Source organism: Macrosteles quadrilineatus, unplaced genomic scaffold (genome assembly GCF_028750875.1).
Source record: "Macrosteles quadrilineatus isolate MER2022 unplaced genomic scaffold, UCM_ALF_1.0 Scaffold_15__1_contigs__length_3749704, whole genome shotgun sequence".
NCBI classification, from domain to species: Eukaryota; Metazoa; Arthropoda; class Insecta; order Hemiptera; family Cicadellidae; genus Macrosteles; species Macrosteles quadrilineatus.
In genome coordinates this window covers 615,630-630,900 of record NW_026542608.1, presented here as the reverse complement: position 1 = coordinate 630,900, position 15,271 = coordinate 615,630, and the positions used below count along the sequence as shown (strand labels likewise).

Here is a 15,271-nt window from a genome sequence, read left to right as displayed (position 1 = left end):
AAAGGCAAGCAGTCTGGAATGTGGGAACTGTTCATGACGATTAGATTAAGGTATCAACAAACATAAAATGCTATGGGAAGGGAGGAAAACGGGTCCGCGACGTAGGAATGATGAAGGAAGTAGTCAAGGCGAGCTGTCCGGAGTGTGGGAACTGTTTATATCTCAGACATTAGATTAAGGTACACACATTAAGGACATTAGATTAGATTAAGGTATCTGCAATAAAAAATGCTATGGAAAGGGAGGGAAACAGGTCTGTGGCGTAGGAAGTGGCGAAGGAAGTATTCAAGGCAAGCTGTCCGGAGTGTAGGAACTGTTTATGACGGTTAGATCAAGGTATCTGCAATCCTTAAATGCTATGGGAAGGAGGGAAAACGGGTCCGCGACGTAGGAAGTGATGAAGGAAGTAGTCAAGGCGAGCTGTCCGGAGAGTGGGAACTGTTTTTGACGATTAGATCAAGGTATCTGCAATCATAAAATGCTATGGAAAGGGAGGGAAACAGGTACGTGGCGTAGGAAGTGGCGATGGAAGTAGTAAAGGCGAGCAGTCCGGAGTGTTGGAACTGTTTATGACGATTAGATTAATGTATCTGCAATCATGAAATGCTATGGGAAGGGATGAAAACGGGTCCGCGACGTAGGAAAGGATGAAGGAAGTAGTCAAGGCGAGCTGTCCGGGGTGTGGGAACTGTTTATGACGATTGGATTAAGGTATCTGCAATTATAAAATGCTGTAGGAAGGGAGGAAAACAGGTCCACGATGTTGGAAGTGATGAAGGAAGTAGTCAAGGCAAGCAGTCCGGAGTGTGGGAACTGTTTATGACGATTAGATCAAGGTATCTGCAATCCTAATATGCTATGGGAAGGGAGGTAAACAGGTCCGTGACATAGGTAGTGGTAAAGGAAGTAGTAAATGCAAGCAGTCTGGAGTTTGGGAACTGTTTATGACGATTAGATTATGGGATCTGCAATCCTAAAATGCTATGTGAAGGGAGAGAAAAGGTCCGAGATGTATGAAGTGGTGAAGGAAGTAGTCAAGGTGAGCTGTCCGAAGAGTGGGATCTGTTTATGACGATTAGATTAAGGTATCTACAATCTTAAAATTCTATGGGAAGAGAGGGAAACATGTCCGCGACGTAAGAAGAGGTGAAGGAAGTAGTAAGGTGAGCAGTGTGGAGTGTGGGAACTCTAAACCGTTTGTAGCGGTTTGATTAATGTATCTGCAACGCTGAAATGCTATGAGAAGGGGTGGAAGCATCCCCACGACATAGAAATGGTGAAAGAAGTAGTAAAGACTAGCAGTGTGGAGTGTGGGGAATGTTTGTGGCAATTAGATTAATGTATCTAAAATACTAAATTTGCTATGGAAAGTGATGAAAACAGGTCCACGATGTAGGAAATGGCTTAGAAAGTAGTTTACGTATGAGCATAGTGTGAAAACCGTCTATGGCAGTTAGATTGATGTATCTTTAATCCAAAAATGCTATGAGAAGGGAAGGAAACAAGTCCATGACGTAGGTAATGGTGAAGAAAGTAGTAAGGCTTGCAGTGCAGAGTGTGGGAACTGTCTTTGGCAATTACATTAATGTATCTGCAATCCTAAAATGCTATGGGAAGAGAGGGAAATAGGTCCTCGACCTAGGGGGTGGTGAAGGAAGTAGTAAAGGCGAGCGTATTGAGTGTGGGAATGGATTAATGTATCTGCAATGCTAAAACACTATGGGAAGAGACTGTAGACCGTAGGTTAAAATAATTACGAAGCACGAATCGATACATATTTCGATACATGCAATCGTTTATAATAGTACTAGTGAACCCGTGCGGCTCAACGCGCCGCAAAAATACATACATGAATTTAGAAAACAAATTCATACTGTCATATATTGACTCTGAGTCGAAAATAAAATACAGTAATGAATGAAGCCTTAGAAGGAAAGCAGTCCATCAATTTTCTAGCTCCATATGTCTTATATTTAGTAAATTAATAAGCTATCAAGTATTTCATAGTTATTTTAAGATTTTATAACACATTTAATAAAACATTTTAATAAAACCAATATGTAGCATATTTGAAGAACATAAAAATGCTTCTTGAAGAAACCCCTTTTAAAAATAAACACAAAAAAACCTATTTTATTGACAACAGTACTTCCTTGAATTAACTTAACTAAGTTTTTATATGTGAAATCACCTTCAGGAAGATTACCCTGGTCAGAATTTTCCGTGATGAATATGTGTACACCATCAAATATGTAGCCCTACTTAAAGCAACACATAGTTGCCCATGACTGAAAACTGGTCTGGGCAAGAACAGTACTACTCTTTTAAGTGATTGCCCTTGTGCTTTATTGATTGTCATTGCAAATGACAAAGCTTATGGAAATTGGCATCTTCCCATTTTAAATGTTAAGTTTGTTTCCGACGGGCACATTTTTATTCTCGGAATCAAAATATGTCCCCCCGCTTGTTCTAGTTAGGACTTTCAAACACACACATTCTATTAAATTGTTACCGGTAACCATTTTGGTCACTTGGAGCCTTGTTCCATTAATGAGGCTCTTTGGTGTATTGATATTCCTCATCAATAAAACCACACTACCCCCTTGTTTAAAATCAATCTGTGCCTTGGCAATCCACTGACCTCTATATTGTTTAAAAACTCTGTTGGACATTCTAGATGTGTGTTTAAATTATCTGCAAGCAAACTATCAATGCTTTCGTACACCTTGGGCTCACCTGGCAATTTATCCAAAACTTTGTTGTTGATCAAACCACAGACACTGTTTTTGGAGCTAAAATAGCTTTGTCTTTTATTTGACCATTTTGTATACTTTCAACGACGTTTGGGTGGATGAAATCAACAGGGCATCCAACTCCAAGCAATCTTGCTGGCAAAATAAGGAATCAATTAGCTTTAGCCTATTTTGACTCTTTTATTTTCTACTTATGCATGTATTGCTTCATGAAGGTTCATATAGCTCTGCTCGAAGTTTTGGCTGTTCCCTAAACCGAGACGTTCACCTTCAATTCTCATAAAAATTTCAACTATATATTGAAGTGTAACCTTACCACAACAGCAGAATACTGAAGTCTAAGAGATAGCCTGTGGGCCGCGAACTGCTAATGTGTAACAGTGTTCCAGTGTGTAGTTGCCCGATCAATCAGTGTGTAAGGCTATTGGATCAAGACCTGAAGAGTGTACAGCCAAATCTTCTAAGGTTCCACTTTTAGGATACACAACAATTAATAAAAAAACATATTTTTGTATAGAAACAAACTTGAAGTAGAGGATTTGTTTTGTTTTGATTTATAAATAAATTGTCTGGTAGATCAGCTGTTTCATGTCAAATTAATGATTGTCAAAGATTTGTGATTTTGAATGTTACAGTACAGTTTTGTAAATCATGGTAACTTATTCTCAACTAAATTTTACTATTCTTCACATTAAAATAAAGTAGTATGATCCATTAGGAGTACACTTTAAGGTATCCAAAACATGATTAAACTTAATATACATTTACAGGTATAATACACACCGATTTCTTATGTAGTAGACTTTGACTATTTTCAACCAAAAACATATGTTGTTATAAATAAAAATTATCTCCCATGTTATCCTTATGGAGAAAAAACTGACTTTAAGGGCCTCTGACGCCCTTACCAACGACTTTATAAAAAATCTAATATCGTTGGGCACAACTACACGTTTTAACCTTTATTTTGAGACCTCAAACGTCAAAAGCGGGCGAATAATAACAGAGGAGTTTGATTAACAAAAAACGGCTTAGCCTCAGTGTGTAAATTAAGTATGGAAACAAATCTGTATTTTTTAAACCAAAATAGATAGAAATATTGGGTTTGTGGCATTGACTGTTAACCAAGGTTCCGCAATTTTTTGCATCAGAAAAAATTTTTCACCCCCTCAGGGGGGGTAGGGGTAGGGGGTAACTTAATTTTTTTAAATAGCAACCCCTATTGAGTGACCCCTCATTTTGAAGGGTTTGTCAAAAGAAATACAATGCCGTAAACCCGAGGTCGATATCTTACCCCTAACCAGAATGGTGGCCATTTTAAATTTCGAGATGGGCAAACGAAATCCAGTGTGGATACCCATAATTTACCTTTTAAATGGGTTACATTGGGTAAGCCGAACTCCAGATACCATTATTAGATTGAAAAGTGGATGTTTTTATCGTATTCAAAATTTTGCCCCAGCCCCCAAAATAGGGGATTTTGGGGGCAGCCCCAAATTTTTAAACGCAAACCCCTATTGAGTGACCCCTCGTTTTGAAGGGTTTGTCAAGACAAAAGCAGTGGCACAAATCTTAGGTCGATATGTCATCCCTAGACGAAATGGCAGGCATTCAAAAACTTGATTGGGTAAAAAAGCGCCCATTTCACCAATTAAAAATGTTGAATGCCTGTTATAGTAGCCCCTATTGAGTGATCAGTCATTTTATAGCTTTTGTACCGCTAAACCTGTCACAAACGAATTGTTTGAAGTACAGATAAGACAGGAAATAAATAATCTAGAGCACAAATAATACACATCATAAATAATAACACATAATAAAAAATTTAATACTGTAAAACACACACACAGACAAAAGGTATTACTATTAAAGTAATGTTTGCTGCTATTACCTGAATAATTCATAGATGTTGGAATTGATGGCCAAGAGCAACTTGACAAAGTCCTAAGCGATTGTAAAATTCGTTTAATACTCTGCCAATTGTTTGCTGATCAATTGCCCGTGCTTCCGCCAGAATCCTTTCTGAAAGCTCTTGTAAGTTTTCTGGTCGATTTACATACACTTTACTCTTAAGATATCCCCATAAAAAATAATCCAAAGGGGACAAATCGGGAGATCTTGCAGGCCATTCTATGGAACCCCTTCTACCTATCCACTGATCTGGAAAAGTCTGGTCCAAATAGTCCCTTACATTTACAGCGAAGTGGGGTGGAGCGCCATCTTGCTGAAACCAAATACTTTCATCCACGGCATGCTCTTCATCCTCAGGAGGAAACTCTCTTGAAATAGCGGGTACAATAGACTCGCGCAACAGGTCCAGATAACGATCACCATTTAAATTACCTTCAATTATAAAAGGTCCAATTACCCTAAATCCAACTATTCCTGCCCAAACGTTAATCTTCTGAGGGTTTTGTGTATGGCATTCTTGAGCCCAATGTGGATTTTCATCAGACCAGTACCTCGAGTTTTGTCTATTGACGTGTCCATTGAGGCTGAATGAGGCTTCATCAGAAAATACTATTTTTGTTTTAAATAACGGATCTTGGATACACCGCTGCATCATTTCTTCACAAAATTGAATTCGACGATCAAAATCATCCTCTTTCAATTCATGAATTAGCTGTACCTTATAAGGATGAAATTTTTCGGCTTTCAGAGCTTTATGAACCGAAGTGTGACTTAAACCTAGATTACTACCGAGCTGACGAGTAGATGTAATGGGATTTTCTTGAATACTCAAAAGCACATTCAGTGTCATGTCTTCTGTTACAACTGATTTACGTCGACCAGTTTTAGCTTTATTTGCTACATCCCCTGTTTCCAAGAACTTAGTACAGATCTTACTTACCGTAGATCGGTTTATTTGATGATCTGGGTACAGTTCATTAAATAACTCACAAGTTTCTTGATATGTACGTGACCTATCCCCATACCCAACAATGCGGAGAATGTCAATTTTTTGCTGTGTACTTAAAAGAACCATTGTTAAACAAAACTACAGAAGCACTTGAATACACATCTCTCTACAAAATTAACTAAACCAGAATGAGTAGATGAAACATTATCGAAAGAATATCCTTTAGAAACCCAAACAGCTACTGATAAGAAAGGGTAAATGGGAAATCCCAAGTTAGAAACCGTTTTTAAACTACGTTGTGCATCTGCATTTCGAAGGAGCTGAGATAACCAAAGCTACTTAAATTATTTCTAAAATTTCAATTTACTATTTCATAATTTCCTCTCTTACTTAATTACTATAATAATTTTTATAAAATGTCTTTTTATAATTTTGTTACATAATTATAAACATAATTAATTGACATTTGGTTCTTGACCACCATTTATTTTAGGATAAACGGATTTTTTATCATTCTGCACGGGGCTGGGGCAAAATTTTGAATACGATAAAAACATCCACTTTTCAATCTAATAATGGTATCTGGAGTTCGGCTTACCCAATGTAACCCATTTAAAAGGTAAATTATGGGTATCCACACTGGATTTCGTTTGCCCATCTCGAAATTTAAAATGGCCGCCATTCTGGTTAGGGGTAAGATATCGACCTCAGGTTTACGGCATTGTATTTCTTTTGACAAACCCTTCAAAATGAGAGGTCACTCAATAGGGGTTGCTATTTAAAAAAATTAAGTTACCCCCTACCCCTACCCCCCCTGAGGGGGTGAAAAATTTTTTCTGATGCAAAAAATTCCGGAACCTTGGTTAACAGTCAATGCCACAAACCAAATATTTCTATCTATTTTGGTTTAAAAAATACAGATTTGTTTCCATACTTAATTTACACACTATAGTATTTACAACTGAGTTGACAACAGCTGATTTCTACTCCATAGAGGATAAAAACTATTTTTACTTCCTAAAGAGTAAAAATTCTACTTTAGGCCCGCAACGCATGCATTAAAACGACTGGTATTACTGCAGTATGACCAAAACAATATAATATAAACCCTTGATGACTCCGCTCACTTTTGTGGATGCCTCTGCGAACGCCACCTAGTATTACTGTTTACACAAAAATATATCTTAAAAATCCCATAAAACTCAGGATAAGAGCCTAGGTTGATACGGCAATGATTATAGAATCTCAATTATTTCCTATATACGTGAATTATTCCTTTTACAATAAATTATTCCCTGTAAAATATGATTACAGTATTTCACAAATATTTAATATCAGCTATTTTTAATATCCCGAACTTAACTTGTTGTTTCATAATCTATATATATAAAATCCAATGTATGTTTGTATATTTGGATATTTGTATGTTTGTCCTTTATGGACTCCAAAACCGCTCGACAGATTGTAATGAAACTTTCAGGCATTATTAAGCATTATTCAAGGATGGTTTGTGTGAAGTTTGGTGCAGATCCGTCAAAAGGGCTCCGCCCCAGTGGAGTTTCCCATGTTAACCTTGTGAGTACTCATAAATGGAATTAAAGAATCTTAACAGCTGGTTCAATTAATCAATTTGATTCTGTGATGTTCAATAGCATTAAAAAGTTAATAGGTTTACCAACAGGGTGCAGCACTATTATTTTTTTTTTATTTATGATGACAACAGCTAATTTTCAACCAAAAGGTGAGTGAGCATAGCGAACGAACTTCAACCAGGACGTGATTGAGCCATGCGAACGAGCTCATCTTGAAAATGAACGAGCATTTGACATAAACCCAGGACAGGACGACGTCTGTCGGGTCAGCTAGTTATGAAATAAAAATCGTCTCTACAGAAAATACACAAAATCTGTATAAACTATATTAGCCTACAGTTTTGTATGTGAATCCCATAGAATCTGGAATTAAAGAATCTTAACAGCTGGTTCAACTAAACTATGTGATTCTGTGATGTTCAATAGCATTAAAAAGTTAATAGGTTCATCAACAGGGTGCAGCACTATATTTTTTTTAATTTATGAGAACAGCTATTTTTGCAACCAAAAGGTGAGTGAGCGTAGCGAACGAGCTAACCTGTAGGCAAGTGAGCGCAGCGAACGAGCTCCAACCTAAAGGTGAGTGAGCGTAGCGAACGAACTTCAACCAGGACGTGATTAAGCCATGCGAACGAGCTCAACGAAAATGTACGAGCATGTGACATAAAACCACAATAGGACAGGACTACGTCTGTCGGGCCAGCTAGTATTTAATATTTTGTTCATAATTTTCTTAGAACAGATTGTAAAGTAAACAAATAAAAATAAAAAAAATCACAAATAGAACAGACTCAGTATACATCATGAACCTAAACAAACAAAGTAGACTATTTTCCTTCCAACATGGACTGAAAGAATGCTATACTAATGAAATGACATTAACATATGGTTTGACAGATCCATTTAAATTATGTTACATTCGGGCGAGTGACATCATTATTTGTTATTTATGTCCCTTTATTTATGCCCCAGATACCTTTTCTGTTTTAATATTCGTGTAGTATTAATATGTTCGAACCAGCTGTGTGGAATTGTGAAATTAAAATTGATTTGGCAGTTCTGCTTGTTTACATTAAACTTTGTGGGTTTGTTCTTTGTTACCATGGAGACCAACCAATCAATATTTACTTTTAAAACTCTCACCTCAGAACTTTGAAAGCCCGCGGGGCAGAGTCCTAGGTCAATATCGAAGCGGGAATAGTTCTATACGTATCCTCGGAGCTGTAGCTTTATTTTTTCCCAATTTGAACCCAGTCGGTTCAGTAGTTTTTGAATTTATCTCATACAATCACACACAGATAGACAGACAGACAGACATACACCACATCTTCTTTATAATAGAATATAATATATAGATAGATAGATAGGCTATATATTTATTTATATATGTTATATGAGTTAGCACGATAACTCGAGCACAAATTATCCGATTTAAATCAAATTTGATATAAACGTGTAAAGCTACATTTATCCGAACGAATTCGCAAACAAGTATGATCGGACTGGGTTTATAGGGGGTTTTATGGAGTAAAAATGGTTTTCCAATTTTTTATTCTAAAAACATTAAATTTCTATTTTTTTCTAAACTACTTTTTTAGAGCTTAAAACAAATAATTTAGTATATTGAAGCGTTTTCATGCGCTTAATGATCAAGGAGAAAATTCCAAAAAACTGTAAATTTTAAATTCCGATGTTATTCTTGTGGAGAAAAAGTATACAAATCAAATTAAATCAAATCATTTTATTGAGCTAAAATTGACAATACATATTGCATTAGCTAAGTCATGGTCATACTGTTCTAGTTTACCTTTTTATGAACATTCTTTGATTAAATTTTTTTTTATTTATTTTATACTATACTATTAACATTTAACTATAAAAACGCTGAGTGTATTATTTTCCCCGTAGCAGCAAACCTAAAGTACTCGATAAACTAATGTTATTTAAATAAGGAATAAATACAACTTTTTTAAGGAAATATTTTAGTAAAAATTTAATTAGGCAAATGGAAATTCACGAAATTCAGCAGGTTTGCTGTGGTGGGGGTATTTGGTTAAATGATATTTTAAATGACTGAAATAACAAGAAACAAATTGTAATCATAACACGACCTCTACAGTGCACCGAACGAAAACTAAGAATAAAATTGTCTTCAGCTGATCCATGAGGATGAGAAATCTATTAGTTAAGGTAGTAAGTATGTTTAATCTATGGTGTATTATTTACAATTAGTTTGATTGTTTTGTCTGTTTACATATTTTATTTTCAGCTATTAAACCAAACACGCCACATAGAAATCCGAAGGACCATTTTGTTTATCTTTGCAAGCAAACAACAAATAACGACGAATCTGCAGAAATAGGTAAATTTTTTATACTGATACTAATTTACACGGAATAAAAACAAAAGAAATGTTTGTTAAAAAGTCATGAAACCCCACTTATAGTCCTGGATGACCAAGTAAGATCTAATCTAAGGCTATGGCTTTACGTGTACGTTAAGAACAAACATTTTAATTTTAAGGAATAGAACAATAGGCTACTAGGTTCAAACGTAACAACACACTGCTGAACTACCTTGACGAAATTCTTGATAGGTTCTGTTAAAAATATTTTAAAAACTTATTTAGTGACTTTTGAGTTCAAGAGACTTAGGAAAATGCCTATACCAACTAACAAAGAACGTACTGAGGAGCTTGACTGTTCAAAAACTTGCTTGACTGTTCAAAAACTTGCTTGACTGTTCAAAAACTTGCTTGACTAGCAATTCAAAACATATACCGGTATAAATATATATATATATATTGGATTGGACGAAATTTATACATTTACAAACGTCATGTTTTTGTTTTCCTGTGAATAAATAATGTATTTTTTAAATAAAGTAACTAACACAAAAGTATGTTTACGAAGTAAGTATTTAGGAGTTTGGATTTCATACAAATGACAGTTACTTACCGAAGCTTCTGCAGGGTAGGTGCCATGGTAACGTATGTGTACTGTGTAGAGAGTGATAGAGTAGCCTACAGTAAGTGATAGTGTTTGTAGTGTGAAGTGTCACCACAGACTGTCAGAAAGACAGGTCTATTTCCAGCACTCCATGCCCCATGCACCGTCTTGTTATTCTGGGAAACCCTGCTTTCACATGAACATTGACTTATTAAACGGTTAATGTCACGTTGTGCCAATACTTTTGATGGATATACCAAACACGAAACGCGTTCGATAAAATACAATTTCGCTATAGTATATTTAGCACTATACCCTAATGCCCCTACCCATGACAAAATTATGCTGTTTTATTCTCTCTGCAAACAATTTTTCCATTTCCATTTACCATTGACCAGCTTAGCTATATCAACAGCCCAACACAACCGATCGCCAACTGAAGAGCTGGTAAATATACATTTTGTTAGACACCACATAAAAAAATGACAAAACTCGAACAACAAAACTAACTACAAGGTTTTAAGGTGGTTTAAAAATTAATTGACAAATTTATCCGGTACCTGTGTCAATTGTTTACAAATACGGTATCTACCGTCGGTAGTCATATCAACAACTAAATCGGGCCCGATTGACGTCGGCCCTGAATACGATCGTGTAAACGCGTGCTCCTGGTTATTGCCTTGATTTCAAACAGCCGCTGAAGAGTTATTTATCATCTCAAAATATTTGTTCGGATTTCAAAGTGATTGTAATTTAAATATATAATGCACTGTGGGATAAGAAATTTTCTTTGTAGTTTTTTAATAGTTTTACGAGTTAGAACGTCTAGGCTCCAAGGAATCATTCCTCAGCCAGTAATTATAGGTCTGGGTCTGGACTTTCCTGGTTTAGTACGCACGCGATCCACCACCGGTTGCTGGAATGCTGCGGAAATGCGCAAACTAAATGTCTTGTCATGGGTTGTTTGAATTGTTCATCGACATGTACTAGGTGTTCTCTTGGAATATGGATCTAAATAAACTTTCATTCCAATGTTTAACTTATCCCAAAGTCAATGGTTTGAGATAGTTTTGTTTGGTATAAATATGAATGTAGTTGAATCGAACCACCATCAGAGTTTGCTGCTGTCAATTAATGTTTTTTAACTATACGTTTAACAGTGCCAAAGCGAAATAAAAACTCGTTATTAACTATTGCACCTTTTATGCCATATCATTTGTCAAAGTATCAAAACTACTCTTAGTATTGTACAAAGATGCAATTTTGTAAATTTAGTTTTAACATTAGCACACTCTATAAGCAGCTCATTCAGCTGTGTTATATTTTAATGCAAAACTGACGACAGGTTAATTTGACCTCAGACGGAAATACAAGTGTTCCTAGTAAAATTACAACGCATTCACATACAGGCGATTCACCGTAAAATAATTATGATCAAGTAAAGTATAATGTCAACAGTTCGTTTTATTTTAAGTAGACCTTCTGCAGTAAGCTATAGTAATGTATAAATATTTATTTCTCAACTCAACATCATTTTAAGAGCTAACCGTATATTATGAGATTTTGTAGGTAATGAAATTTTTAAATTGTTGCTTAATGAAACTAAAATAGTGCAATAATAACCCCTGTACAATTTAAACTAATTAACCGTAGTAGGCCTAATACGCTAAACAAGTTTAAGACACGACAATTTTGATAATTTTTCCAGATTTACATTTGTAGTAGTAGTGTATTCATAGAAGTTTAATGACAAAATTCTCGTCGGAAAGGAGACAGCAATAGTGGAATGCTTATTTGTGGCTATTATTCGTTTTATTTTTCTAGGAGTCAATGTTAACAGGTGAGTTTGATTATCTTAAGACCCCTTTACTTCTTTTTTTCTTGGCTCACCTTCAACTCTGTATGAAGTGAATAGAGCTTTAGTCAATAGAGTATTTAGACATATCTCCTTTGCACGTATGCGCGAGAACCCGTAATTGCATTTTATAAAAATGTTTTAAACTCTCTAAATCATAATCAGAGTGCTGTATCTTGTAATATTTATCGGTGTCAGGTAATCTGAGGATAATGATTTTACTTCCATTAAGATTGAAAGCACCACACCCTAACCACTCCTGCTCTTGTCATGTTGATCATATTTTGACCCTTTGACTTTAGGAAATGTAAAAGGTTTATATTTGTATTAAATCATAATGTCCAATGACCATATTACTAAGGCTCAGAAACAGTTGGTTTGTAAAAAATGATATTAGTCTAATTTGTAATGCAGAGTTATACTTTTGTGTATTACAACTATAAAGTCTTGTGGAAAATATTTAAATAACAAAAAGTAATGAATGGCCTTGCAAGATTTTTAGATTAATAATTAATATTAACCCGTTACATAACAAATGGTTTGTTTTATGGGGAAATTTTGGTTTAGTATACATTTGTTTAAGTAATTGAGGCTTATCATTGAGTTGACTGTCATATTGCGAAAATAAGAGACGACAAGAAATGATTTTACCAATTAGTAATTACAAATAAAATCTATGACAGTTATTGATGTTTAGATGTTTTAACTAGTTCACATTAAATAGCAAGACAAATGTGTATAAGTACATCTTTCAATTAGGTATTTTTAGTAAAAGTATAAGCAAATACTTTAAATAATCGTTAGAAAAAAATATTGTATTTTTAGATTTTTGTACAATTGCAAAATATTGCGTTAAAACAAACCACATGTTTAGAACAACGAAGGGAAATAATATAACTAAAGGTTTCTGATAAACTTAATTACTGTACACAAATTGAGTTTTTCAATAGACAAATAATATTATGAACAGAATACCATTCATGCCAAACTAAAACTTTTTTTATATTTATCGAAACAATGATATGGATGAATCAAGGCATGTCATTTTATCAAACCCATTTCCTTGATATGTATTCATGCAGAAATAATTCTTTTATTACGATAATTTAAAAAAGAGCCAATTTTTTAAAAATATATTCATGCTCAAACAGTAATTTAAATCAGTAAACCTACTTTCTGTTGATGAAAACTCTCGTGAAAAATCGCATGTTGGCGGTTGCGCGGGCCGCCGCGGACTGGCTGAAGCCTTTGTTTTTTAACCATGAAGTCCAGTTGTGTTCCGGGAAATGGCCTTGGCTTTGGTTGCTGCGGTATAGGTTGACGTTGGTGCTTGGCAGCGCAATAGTGACGCCGACGAACCGTAACGTTACGAAAAAAGTTACCGGCGGCCGCGACCTTGATATTGTGTGTGAATGACACCTAACAGAAAAGGGTTAAAATATTATTTTGATAGTCAGAAAATTGTCCACTGAAGATGTAGTACCAACCAGGTAGGTACCACAAGGAGAAGAATACCCTGACTCATAGATTGTCATATCTCAATCTCATGAACTTAGAGAACTAAATATAGCAGGGTGCTTCAACAAAGTTATAAACGTGCAATATGTAGGAATTAAAGAATATATTTTGCTCACAAAAAGAAAACAAAAGTGAAATTTAGAAAAGCACATAACAGGGGAATAAAAATAAACGCTGCATCTGAAATATTATTCATCAGTTAATATTTTCTGCTGGTGCTCGACACCCATGAAACTGTGCATTTTGGCATAATCGTCCCCGAAACTTGGAAGTTTTTATAGATTTTAATAGTTTTATAAAGAAACCAATTGGCTGACGGGATTATCATTTCTGGTTACTAAAACCTTCCTCCTGACCATTTTTTTTTTCAATTGCTGTGATTTCTTACGTGTGCTTAAAGATGAAGGTTGAAACTGGAACTTCCTTAAAAGTCAGATGATGTTAGATGCAAGTCAAGCCTCACGATACTAATTTTTAAAACTACTACTGAACGAAAAGATAAGTGACAATGTTCCTCATCTCCGTAACGTAGATCAAAGAAGAAAATACCCCCGCCGCAGCACACTTACCGCATACTAAGCAAATTTCTATTAATAAAAAAATGGTCCCTTAATAAGTTTTCGGATTAATTTTCTATTAAAAAACATTAATTTTAATTAGTACTGTACATATGTTTGCTGCTACAGGGAAGATAATCAGGGGCTGTGTGTTTTTTTTAAGTTGAAAGCTTAGTATGAAATAAACAAAATTGCCAAAATTGATGAAAAACCATAAACAAGCCTATTAGAACGGTTGATGCATTCTCCATAATGAAAAACATGGGAGTTTTTAATGAACACTTCTTAAATATACTCTATAACCTTTAGGCATACAACAACGCTTCAATATACTAAATTACTTCCTTACTAAGCTCTACAAAATAGTTATGAAAGAAGTTGCGAAATGTTATGTTTTAGGGTCAAAATGGGAATAGGCTTACTTTATACTTTATACTTTTCAATAAAATGGCGACCATAAAAAGTAGGTATTTTAAGCGAAGTATGAATGGAGCTTAACTGAGTTTTACCCCATAAATAACCCCCCATAAATCCCCCCATACACCCCCATTCCTATAGTCCGATCACGCTGGTTCGCAAACTCGTTAGAATAAACTTAGGTTTACACATTGTCCCAAATTTCATAAAAATCGGATGATCCTTGCTCGAGATTTTTTAAAATTTATTTTTTCTATCAGGCATATAAATAAATAAAACCGAAAAAAGTAAATTGGTCCTGGGTCTAGGTCGTACCGGACCTACGGAATAGCTTATTCCCCATGAGGAAATTGGCAAAAAAATGCAGTTGCTTATAATCCAACCCCAAAATTCATCATGGTGGTAGCTGGAAACTACAAATGTTAGGCCTAACAGATAGTTCTCTATGATTATGTATGGCTCTTATAAACGGAACACATTACCGTTGACTCGGATTCCTATGTACACTTCCCATCTATATATGTTCATGTGAATTTAAACGGAGGGTGTTTTTGGCCTCTGGAGACCTCTCGTTCCCGGGTCTAGGTCTTACAAGCAAGCTGTACCTTGATTCTTCAATATTAGTCAAGCCTCTTTACCTGTAGCTTACTATATAAGTTAAATTACAAAAAACACTTTAAGCAATATTTTTCAGAACTTCCACCTCTCATCTTATTCAAACAAACTCCTTTTACTAAATAACACACGTAAATAAAACACAATAAAAGACTC

The 15,271-nt window shown here is 35.1% G+C and overlaps 1 protein-coding gene across 3 annotated transcripts in view; it reads right to left on the bottom strand.

The window, feature by feature from the left end:
* LOC129005064 (protein unc-13 homolog 4B-like) overlaps nt 1-15,271 on the bottom strand; it is a 96,393-nt gene that overhangs the window by 59,897 nt on the left and 21,225 nt on the right. The window contains exon 1 of one of the 3 annotated variants that reach the window (XM_054433853.1): nt 13,182-13,230. The exons of the other annotated variants lie outside the window; for them this stretch is intronic. Within the exon in view, the coding sequence (XP_054289828.1) occupies nt 13,182-13,216 (35 nt within the window). The 5' untranslated portion in view covers nt 13,217-13,230. Of the gene's footprint in view, nt 1-13,181; nt 13,231-15,271 lie in introns of those variants that run through there. 3 annotated transcript variants of the gene reach the window in all.